This window comes from Schistocerca gregaria, chromosome 8 (genome assembly GCF_023897955.1).
Source record: "Schistocerca gregaria isolate iqSchGreg1 chromosome 8, iqSchGreg1.2, whole genome shotgun sequence".
In the NCBI taxonomy this organism is placed as follows: Eukaryota; Metazoa; Arthropoda; class Insecta; order Orthoptera; family Acrididae; genus Schistocerca; species Schistocerca gregaria.
In genome coordinates, this window is record NC_064927.1 from 180,861,698 (window position 1) to 180,874,014 (window position 12,317).

General features: G+C 39.2%; 1 protein-coding gene across 3 annotated transcripts in view; it reads left to right on the forward strand.

Annotated features, from left to right (window-relative positions):
* Nucleotides 1-599: 599 nt before the first annotated feature.
* Nucleotides 600-12,317, forward strand: part of LOC126284361 (zinc finger protein 436-like) — a 264,952-nt gene continuing 253,234 nt past the window's right edge. Inside the window, exons 1-2 of one of the 3 annotated variants that reach the window (XM_049983235.1) lie at nucleotides 600-815; nucleotides 4,670-4,741. In XM_049983235.1, coding sequence (XP_049839192.1) covers nucleotides 786-815; nucleotides 4,670-4,741 — 102 coding nt within the window. In that variant the 5' untranslated portion in view covers nucleotides 600-785. Of the gene's footprint in view, nucleotides 816-4,667; nucleotides 4,742-12,317 lie in introns of those variants that run through there. The other 2 variants (XM_049983234.1, XM_049983233.1) reach the window with 2 other exon arrangements.

Consider the following 12,317-nt stretch of genomic DNA (forward strand, 5'->3'; position numbering starts at 1 on the left):
TCCAGGACAGCGTAAATAGCGCCAGTGTGCTGGGTGCGATTTCACTCAACGCTTGTTTCAAAATTATAGTAACAAATTATAGATTCTTGTAGTTCCTGTTGTCTGGAATCTTAACGTCACCGTCAGACGCTCATTTGGGGAAACTGCTCTCCTTAGGCAAGCCTTTTCTGTATTATAGTAGGAGTTATGGGCGCCAAAAGATAATTACACATTTCTAAATTGACCTTAAATAATTACATTACTCGTGAACTAAATTTATTTGTGAAAACTGCCTTTGCTTATGTAGCCACTATGTAGACCGTTGAGATTTGTCTCTCTATTTCCGGATTTTTTTTTTTTTTTTTTGCATCCACAGACCGTAATATAATTTCCTCAATTCCTTAAGAAATGAAATAAACTTCAATGTTACTGTATGAGAGTGTCATCCATTGATCCATTGCCACAGGAATTACTTTTCTACACCAACAGATAGCGGGCGAGAAGTGGACTGGAACTTTTGACGTCTGAACGTCCTACATTAGTGGCGATCCATTGCATGTACAGTCATTTGCACAAATACTTGCGCAGACGAATTGTTGAGTATGGGGGTACGTGTATTTCCCAGTAAGCTCACTGGTATCTCCGAATTATTCTTCTAACTTCCTTGCGCAGGCTAGTGTCGGCTGTCGCTATAGCTGTAATAATTTGTAAACATGTGAAGCTACCCTGTCATGGACTCGGGGACAGACAGTGCTAGTTTGTTTACAATAAACATTCTGTAACTGAGGGCGAAAAGGTAGTGGGAAATGGAAGTAACTGACTCAGTGAAGATGGAGGTGAGGAGTTTCTCGTTGTACATGAACGCGGTTGAAATAGTATAATTATTTGTATCTTCGCTAATCAATGTAATGCGGAACAGTATTTCCCATACATGTGCAATAAAGATAGTAGGTAGCGCGCATTCTCTTGTTTTTGTAACTAAGCATTTAACTCTGCGTTGCGACTGTGTTCGTTTGTACCACCGTTGCTACGAGAGGTCTCACAGACCCGACCCGCGTATCAGTCTTATTTGATAAAGATAGGGAGCACAAAAGAGCTTCATATTCATGTATGTTGCCTAGATGAAGTAAACAAACACGTTTTGCTTTGGATTCGAGTAAATTGTTCTTTATTACTACGTAAGCAAATTAGACAGCGATTCTAACATTTACATATCGTACAGGACAAAAATGGTTACACAGTGTGACTGTCGTGTGTCACAGCACACAAAGTAGAACAATGAAATCTGCGAAAATCAAACTCGCGTATGAACAGATGAGTAGAAATCGGAAACGTTGTGAGTAAACGGAGAGTCTCCACAATTTCTTTTGAACGTACTGTTTCCACATGTCATTTTACCACACTTGCACTCTTTACAAATTAAACTTGAGTGTTTTTTGAGAGGCACAAACTTAGAGCATTTCTTACAAATATATTGCTTCACACCCATAGTACCGTCCTCTCTTAGGCACCATACTCAGGTTCACAATCCCATCGTCTTGCTGTTCGACTCCCGCCAGTCTGTTGACAGATCTTTTGAGAGGTCGGTTGATATGCTTACTACCGGCCCTGTGTAGTAATTGGCCTCCAACAGGAGCCTTCCCAAGCGATTTCAGAAAGTCTCTCCTCGTAGTCTCCCCCTGGTTGTTAGCTCTGAAGATGTCAAGACTATTCATGCCTGCAACATGCAGTGAGCAAAAGAATAAGAATAACTAGTTCTTGCTACATCATAGGTGGCACACATCTGATCTACTAAATCTACCCCACCCTTAGTAACATTATGCAGAGTTATCATCTCTGGCTTCTTTTCGTCCCCAGTTGTTGCATCTGTTTTGTTGTCATAGTACTCATTAGAAGTAGGCACCTGCTTTTCTTTGGTACATAACTCACTAATGTGCATGTATGCTAAAAATCAAAGTTATTTGTAAAATCATTTCTACCTCTTGTGTTCACGAATTCTGGGGGAATTTCTGTCTTGTTCTTCCTTACTGTTCCCAAAAGTGTTAATTTATGGCCTTTCAGAAATGACAGGGCCAGTTGATAGCTTGTAAACCAGTTATCCAAAATTATTTTCCAAGATGTTTTGGGAATATGATTACACAACCGTTTGATATCAGCTGCACAATCACTCACTTTTTATGGTCCATCTGGCTGCTCACCTAAATAAACTTCCATATTTGACATGTACGCTGTTTTTACATGAGCTAAATTGAACACTTTTATTCCACATTTGGCAGGTTTGGAAGGAATGTACATCGTCCTCAAAATTTGACAAGCATTTCATCTACAGTGACATATTCTCCAAGAGAATATTGTGCTTTGCAGTTTTTGATGAACAATATATTTCATATACGAGCCATTTTATCCTCTTTTTGCCCGTCGGACCTCATTAACTTATGGTCAATTCTCAGACACTGTGCCAGGATCCTGTATCTCTGTAGGGTCATTGTAGGGTAGAATAATTACAATCCTGTCCCATCTCTGTCCCAGAGTTCTTCTAAATTATTCCTACCAACCTTGTAGATTCCACCCAAATACAACAGACCAAGAAATGCTCCAATTTCACCTTTATCTGTCTCATGACTGAAGGTCTGAGCCAAGGAGTATCTCGACTTAGCAGATTCGATACATTGGTTAGTATGTATAGCTACTTCTTCCATTATTTCATCCATGAAAAACAGCCACCACATTGCTACATCTGTCCTTTTATTCTTTGCCATTTCGCTCACACCAGGAATATGGGACACAATATTATGTGACCTCATATGAGTAGTAGACATGTCTTTCATCCATTTAATACACTTGCCCTTACCAACAAAATATTTCTTATTGTTGTGGTATCTATCACTGTCATCCTCACTTTTGTTGCTTTCCGTATCGTGTTCACTATCTAGTTCGACATCTATGTCTGCACCTTCGTCACCTGCTTTGTCACTGACAATTTCATTTTCCAGTGCAGCATTACATAGATCTTCTGTTACATCCATTATGGTCCTCGTCTGCAATAAATAGGGTGATTCAGCAATTTGAATGTGTGCTACAAACATATTTGTGTTGGGACAAACAATATCATAATTGCTACTCTGGGTCCTATAGCCCCAACAAGTACTTACCTACTTGCTATGGTTGATCTGGCAGACTCGAACACACTACTGGCACTCCTAGACAGTGGATTTCCACCATCACTTGACGAGGAAATGGCACAGCTGTGCAAGGTACGAAGCTACAAGTAAAGCTGCTTGTGTGCAGTGTTGTGAACCTAATGAAAACGAATCGCTCACACAAGTCAGGGTCCATGAGACCCACCAATAGCAATGCAGGGTTAAGCAACATACCCGTAATACTTTTATTCCTTTATGAAGTATCATTCCTAAGTGTAATACCAATGCCATGGTAGAAGGTAAAGATAATTAAGACTTCTCACATACATATTTTTCACTGAGAACAAGGATAGAATCAGCAGAAAGTAAGCACATATGGAACAAAATGTAAAATTGTTTCCAGCATACCACTGGTGGGTGGAATAGGCGTGTGATTAATGATGTATGTATACTACACATTTTGTCACTCTATAGTTGTTCACAAAATATAAATATACATGAAGAAGAACTGAAACTGATCTCATTTCGCAGCTTCACCTTAATCTGTCAGGGAAATGAGCAGTTTATACAACCGTAATTATTTTAACTAGATTCCATGTTTGTCGAGGATGCAATTTTAAAACAGATTGAATGAATTTCAAGTGATAGACACTTTTATTTATATATTTATTCAACGAGGAATCATCTCACAGTGATATAGCATTTTTCATTGTAATACAACAAAAATAAATAGCTCAGAATGTACATAGACAAAATTTACAAGTATGTATTTTTGTGGGTAGTACAGGATAAGACTCAGGATATTAGAACTAATATTATCTGTGTGTGACAGGGTTGGGAGGTTAACATATACATTTAAACTTAGACTGAACTTGAATATGAATTCATAATATTTCTGCAAGTTGTCAATTTGTAGTAACACATTCATATGCATTTTTAGTATGTTATATTATAATATATGGACATAACACGTGCCAAAATATACATCAGAAATTTGTCAATTGCAAAATACATTTTTTTGAGTTTACCTTGTAACTTTATATTTTATAATGAATTAGCCTAAATACGATGTTGATGTAGATATTGGTCTATGCTTCAAGTCAAACTCTGACTTCAACATAATTTCAGAGGGGGAGTGCACTGTCTCATAACAGCCAAAACATACTGTATTCTTATAAATAAGCAAATATATTCCATGTCTTCATAAGGTATAATGGAAAGGACCCTCAAGATACACAAATAAATGGATATATTTCAAAAATGATTACATATGGCAACCAGTGGATTCCTTGTATGTGATTTCTTATAGCTCTTATAGTGCAAGATAAAAAGCTACTTATCATACATAAATATTTATCACAAATAAGTTTTAATTCTTGTCATTCTTAGTCCTGAATTCAGTAATAATTGTTACACGAACACTGATGACACACTTGCATTCATTTTCTTGGATATATATATAAAAAAGTTTTGTAGGAAAATTTACCAAATTAAGCATGCATTATCATATTACCTATTTATTTGGGATTAAAGAAATATTTGGCTTTCAGGGATTTGAATTTACAGCAGTGAAGAATGAACGAGTTGAGGATATGGAAGCTGTTGAACCAGTAGCATTCCAGGTGTGGTATTATCTGTGTAAGGTTTTTCGGTAATATTGTGTATCACCATAAAAAAAATGTAGGCAGAATTGCTCCACGATAATTTCTCTCTCTCCTTGTATATATCAATTTTAAAATAAAAGTAGTGTATAGATGAGCAACTTGACTTTCTGACAACAAGCAGTAGAAAAGCATATTGCTCAAGCTAACAGATACTTTCAGTTTAAAACAAACAACAACCATCTCAACAAGAACCTCAAAAACTTCTGCCACTACTCTGGACCAAATCTTGTGAACATGAACTGTATTATAGATTGTGTAAATACAAATTTCAGTGATAGTGAAGCCCAAGTGATAACTATCTCAGGCTATTTACTACCAAGCCAAAACCATAAAAGAACCATGACTGCAGTGCACAGAATGAACAAACATTCAATCACTTATGAAGAGAAAGATGGGAGGAAGTTTCTCAGATGTATGGCACCAGCAAAAAGTTGGGAAGTTCTCTAACATCTTCAACCATCATTTTGAAACAGTGTTCATAGCTGGGTTACATTGTGTCTGGTGCTATGTTTTACAGAACAGTAATGAAGTAACTATAAATTAAGCTGGTGGTTGTCATTTAATTTCTGGATCACTTATGCTACAAGTATTACCAGTTCCTTTTAATAACTAGCTTCATACCTGGGTCTTCTGTGTAAGTGGCCAATCTAACCTGAACTCTTTCAGGGGAGAGCAATCGTTCCGTTACAATGTAGGAGGCATTCTTAAGCAGTTTTATATAAAAGAGTGGCATTTATCGAGGGAGCCTTTAAAAATTCACACTCGTTGCCATTGCTACAAATGACATAGTAAAGAGTCGATTGAAAATTTATTTGTTTGTTGACAATTTTATGGTTTACTGCTCCTCCTCGTCTTGCATCAACAACTCACCAATTACAGTTGACAATTCAGAGGCTAGAGAACTTCGCACAAAAGATGGATTTCTTTCAGTAGTAGGTAAAATGTTGTGTGTTCATTTTAATAGTATGTATTGCATTTTTAGTGAGTCATAAGAGTGTTTTAATCACACCAGTCTCCATTTCAGTCAGTCATCTAGGTTCCCTTGTCTGTTATTTTATTGAAGGCTCACATGAATATCTTGTTTGTGGGACTTCAAAGTAAGCTTGTAAAGTGTCAGTGGAATAACATCTGGTGCAGACAGATCCAGCCTACAAAAGTTTTATAGTTTTTATTCATCTGGTCCCATCCAGAATATATCTATGTTACTTAAGGTTCAATCCAACCTTGGTACCTAAAGATACTGCACACAAAATGTGCTGATGGCATCAGACTGCCAACAGGGATTTATTGAACAAATTATGTCCTTAGTGTCAGCATTGATACTAGTGGCTCATCATTTTCTATCCTATGACAATATTTGACCATATAAAATGCCTTTAAAGCAAAGTCAGTGAAAGAATCTCCAGTGTCTACCATCATTGGTCACCTTTGGAATGTTCCCTGTTTTATTGGATTTGTGCTTGGAGGTGGATTTCATGTATTAATTCCGATGCTAATGTGTACAATCTGAAATTACTGACTTGCTTATCTGGAGTTTATCTTCCCTCTTCTTTCTTCCTTTGGGAGGATTTCATTTCTCATACAGTTTGGCCTGTTCTGGAAATGGAATCATGCTTCTAATAATCTACCAAATGAAAGGAGTCACCCTTTCAAGACATATGTATATTCTTCCAGCTCATACTATGTTAAAAATTGTATACAGTAACTGTTTGGCATTATGATTTGGTTATTACATTAAGCAATACAAATTAATAGACAGTTCAGAGCTGACTCTCCGTCAGACTTCAGACCAGACTTCCTTCTCTTTCTCCCATGACATAGTACATTGTCATAGTGTGCTCTATTCCATTTAGCATAGTGTGTCTCAAAAGCAAGGGTACAGCTCCATGGAGTAACTGCTAAACCAGCAGGTGCTGCAAAACATGACCAATGTGCTGGCCATCTTGCAGAAATGCTGCATCCATCCACACTCTGTTCCAGGCACAGATAATACAAAATTTCCACACTTTATATGTGTCCAAAGTTACTAAACCAAGTAATGAAAATTAATTGCACATTTGGTGATCATTATTTGTTGGTATGTATACTATGGCCAGACTGGTAGGTTACACTTCAGCCTTCAGCAGAGCGAATATTTTTGAAGCACCCTGAAGCCACAAAGCCATTAAGGATTCGACTGAAACAGCTTTTGGAAGAGAACAGCATCGGAGATATCAAGGTTCTCTTAGTGTGTTGGAGCAAGCAGTCTCTTTGACAAATACAGAGACACAGGATGAATTTTAGATTAACTTGCCAACAACAAGATAAATATAACAAATTTTCGCTATAAGCACACACATCTTTGAATTTTAATTGATCAATTTTATGATGACTCCTAACAAGGGGACTTAGGTGGTGGTTCCATAATTTTCCAGACAGTGTCCTAATTTCCATTTATACATTCCTTGACATGTACACTAGTTTGTAGAGTTACACATACTGAGTAGACTCTTTCCTGCCACTGCTTCTTAGTGTTACATGGAACAAAAGGCAGGTGTCTATCCTTGAGCACTTCTGATATTGCACTGGTTTTGCTGATTGAATTCAAAGCTTTGATTTACCCATGTGCTTTCAAACTGAGAAGAGAGTCTGCATCTTTGCACCCTATACCTTCTGCACCAGGCCATCAAAATTATTACAAGCAGAATATGCAGCAAGTAGTGGTACAAAGAATGTAGGAGCATTTTAATAGAACAATATTAATGGAAACTGGCTCATTCAAATGGCTCTGAACACTATGGGACTTAACATCTATGGTCATCAGTCCCCTAGAACTTGTTGTTGTTGTCTTCAGTCCTGAGACTGGTTTGATGCAGCTCTCCATGCTACTCTATCCTGTGCTAGTTGCTTCATCTCCCAGTACCTACTGCAACCTACATCCTTCTGAATCTGCTTAGTGTACTCATCTCTCGGTCTCCCTCTACGATTTTTACCCTCCACGCTGCCCTCCAATGCTAAATTTGTGATCCCTTGATGCCTCAAAACCTGTCCTACCAACCGATCCCTTCTTCTAGTCAAGTTGTGCCACAAACTTCTCTTCTCCCCAATCCTATTCAATACCTCATTAGTTACGTGATCTATCCACCTTATCTTCAGTATTCTTCTGTAGCACCACATTTCGAAAGCTTCTATTCTCTTCTTGTCCAAACTAGTTATCGTCCATGTTTCACTTCCATACATGGCTACACTCCAAACAAATACTTTCAGAAACGACTTCCTGATACATAAATCTGTATTCGATGTTAACAAATTTCTCTTCTTCAGAAACGCTTTCCTTGCCGTTGCCAGTCTACATTTTATATCCTCTCTACTTCGACCATCATCAGTTATTTTACTTCCTAAATAGCAAAACTCCTTTACTACTTTAAGTGTCTCATTTCCTAATCTAATTCCCTCAGCATCACCCGATTTAATTTGACTACATTCCATTATCCTCGTTTTGCTTTTGTTAATGTTCATCTTATATCCTCCTTTCAAGACACTGTCCATTCCGTTCAACTGCTCTTCCAAGTCCTTTGCCGTCTCTGACAGAATTACAATGTCATCGGCGAACCTCAAAGTTTTTATTTCTTCTCCATGGATTTTAATACCTACTCCGAATTTTTCTTTTGTTTCCTTTACTGCTTGCTCAATATACAGATTGAATAACATCGGGGAGAGGCTACAACCCTGTCTCACTCCTTTCCCAACCACTGCTTCCCTTTCATGCCCCTTGACTCTTATTACTGCCATCTGGTTTCTGTACAAATTATAAATAGCCTTTCGCTCCCTGTATTTTACCCCTGCCACCTTTAGAATTTGAAAAAGAGTATTCCAGTCAACATTGTCAAAAGCTTTCTCTAAGTGTACAAATGCTAGAAACGTAGGTTTGCCTTTTCTTAATCTTTCTTCTAAGATAAGTCGTAAGGTCAGTATTGCCTCACGTGTTCCAACATTTCGACGGAATCCAAACTGATCCTCCCCGAGGTCTGCATCTACCAGTTTTTCCATTCGTCTGTAAAGAATTCGCGTTAGTATTTTGCAGCCGTGGCTTATTAAACTGATAGTTCGGTAATTTTCACATCTGTCAGCACCTGCTTTCTTTGGGATTGGAATTATTATATTCTTCTTGAAGTCTGAGGGTATTTCGCCTGTCTCATACATCTTGCTCACCAGCTGGTAGAGTTTTGTCATGACTGGCTCTCCCAAGGCCGTCAGTAGTTCTAATGGAATGTTGTCTACTCCGGGGGCCTTGTTTCGACTCAGGTCTTTCAGTGCTCCCTAGAACTTAGAACTACTTAAACCTAACTAACTTAAGGACAACACACAATACCCAGCCATCACGAGGCAGAGAAAATCCCTGACCCCGCCGGGAACCCGGGCGTGGGAAGCAGGAATGCTACCCCACAACCACGAGATGCAGGCTAATGGAAACTGCATCTTTATGATATCTGTAGTGCAGATTATCATAGCAGAGAGAAACAGAAAATGGCATTAAATAAAATATGCTACATATTAAGAATATAGGCCACAGACTACAGTGGAGAAAATTAAAAAGAAACTAAAAAGTCTGCATTCATACTAATGCCATGAAAACATGGCACTGAAGCCTCAAAGAGTAGTTGTACTGTCAGAGATGATCAGACATTTTACACATCAAAAGTTTGATTTTTAAAGGACTTCATTTTCTGGGTACTGCTTGACAGATAAGAGCAGTGTGTGTAATATACATCCAAGGTGAAATTTCTGAATACACTATTATTTGCTGTGGAAAACTGCTATTTGTTTTCATTTCATGAAATTAGGTATTTTTGTTACAACAGTTCAGTGATACTCCAGTTGAAGAAAGTTCTGCAAGTGCTACTGAAGAAGAGGAGATATACTACATATCACAGTAATGGAAACAAAGATAACATCCTGCTAGCTTCTGCTGCCAATATTGTATCTATTTGCAGTATAGTATTTTCATATTCTCTTAGTTAATTACTGATATAGCTCTCCACTACATTGAAATAATGCATGGAGATTTTGAGAAGAAAATGATGTAGAATGCATGTTGCTAAAACTACCTTCTCGACCATTCTCCTAAATTTATTGTTGTTAACAGAACTCTGAATGTATTTGCTAACAACCCAAATGCGTGTTTGAGTCCAGTTTAATGTGTGATCAGAAAGTTAGCTATTAGGTGCCACACCAATATGAGGTAGTTTTATATTGTTTTTCTTTCAGGAAAGTGCCATTCAGCATTATTCACAATGTGCGCCAAGTCCCTCCTCCTAAGTACACCTGTATCTCCAATTCTACGATTACAGCGTATGTCAGTGTACAGAAATCTGTTGTATGTATCAGCAATAAAATTGCTGTTCATTCTCTTGTAGTTGTAATACATTGATCTGTTGTTCTGCAGACTCGTGAATTTGACACGTTTGCCATCTAAGGTCCCCAAACAATAGGGATACTGCCACTGCCACAGTGCGTTAAAATTTTCTGCTATGTCTGTCTGCTCATCCTTACAATCTGGGAAGTGAAACAATATTGTTTTAATGGGATAAAAATAAGCAAATATGTTAAGCCTGAACAGTATGTTCTGTTACTAGATACATCCTCAAAAATAGGCAGGAACAAGTCAAAGAATCTCTGCTCAGTGAACTCTGAGGGACATTCCCTTATGACAAAAGCACTGTCTATAGTTCCAGTAACACTACCTGAGGATATATTCAGCAAATTTTTTGCATCTGAACTGCAACAAATAAGCTGCAAAATACACTGAGAAACAAAGGCTAATGTTATCTGTACAGCTTCAGTTTTGCCTGCACCCAGAAAACCTGAAGAACTTCTCCTGATTATCACAAAGTCTACAGCTACATAGATACTCTGCAAATCACATTTAAGTGCCTAGGTAGAAAGTTCAGCAAACCCATTAACAAGAATTCTCCCATATTCCACTCTGGAACAACATATGGAAAAACAAACACCTATATCATTCCATGTAAGCTCTGATTTGCTTTATTTTATTACGATGATCATTTTTTCTTATGTAGGTCTGCACTAACAAAATGTTTTTGCACTCGGTGGAGTGCAGATCCCACTGCATCAAAAAACACCTTTGTTTTAATTATGCCCACCCCAAATCCCATGTCATGTCTGTGACACTCTCCCCCCTATTTCCTGATAATACAAAATGTGCTGCCATTCTTTGAACTTTCTAAGTGTGCTCCATTAACCCTATCTGGTAAGGACCCAGTAGGAATTTTCCTTACTTTATTTACATAAGCTACACACAAAGTTAAAAGCACATAAAGGATAGGTCGACACATGGCTGGAATAACACAAGTGGCCTCAGGTTCAAAATGTACATCACTCACTCACTCGAGATGCAAATGCACTAGACGGGCATGACTTGGTAGAAGTAGTGGGTTCACAGAAATCATTGCCTCGTACCAGTGTTCACCACATGATATCCGCACTTACGACACACAGAGTAAGACACACAAAGCAAAATTTATAATCTGCACAGGAGCATGACACAAAAACATAATATCCTCAGCGATTGCATGCCAGGTATAAAGACGATGTGTCGCGGAAGCACCAGCGTTAGGGGTGTTGCCATGTGACCAGTTCCTCACGGCGCCGGTGTGCAGCAGTAACCAAAGTGGACAATGAGGGACAGATGAGAACTGGTGAAACTCGGTCAGTGGAAGACTCACTAGGGGCATGTGTGGTTCCACACTGGTAGTCAGCAACTGTAGTGGTGAAGTATCCTGTCCCATGGCAAGATTGACAACTGTGAACGTAAGTAGTGTGTGAGGGGTGAAACTCGCCGCCTTATCAGACAGCTGTATCGAGTTTTGAGTGTACAGAACTGCTAATACAGCTGTGCAGTGAAAGGTCACCACACAGTTCCCCCCACCCCCGCAACCCCCTCACCGCCCCAAAGAGAGTGGAACTGTGGTGCTGAGTGAGGGAGGTGATAATGACGAAGGCTGATACTGGTGAAGGTTGTGTTTTGCCAGCAGAGTGGCCAGATTGAGTTGAAATGTGCGTTTCTGCTCTATGGCAGAGAAGGGCGCTGCGCATCAAGGCAGTGGGCACGTGGAGGGCAAGGCGGCTCACTGTCAGTAGTGCCGGCGTACTGTGACACAGTGTATGGTGGCATGCATTGTGGGGGCATTGCATGAGAACGGTCTGAGCCTGTGTTCGGTGCTGAGGGTGCAGATATGGGCAGGACTGCAGAGGGAGGGCGCAGCAGCCTTTCTGGGTGGCTGCGATGTGGTGTTGACAGAGTGACCAAATTTTACACCTGAAAGCATATGCTCTGGACACGGGAGGCGAAAGTCACTGGTGCCTCCCACGGCAGGACGGGTAGTGGTAGGACAGGAGCGTGGCACTGGAAGAACGTGAAATAACGCTGTTGTGGAAGCATCCAGCAATTAACGATGTTGGAGGGAAAATAGTTGGGTCATTCAGAGGCTGCAGGAGAGTTAGAGAAGCAGGAACATGAGCACCCTGTGCATTT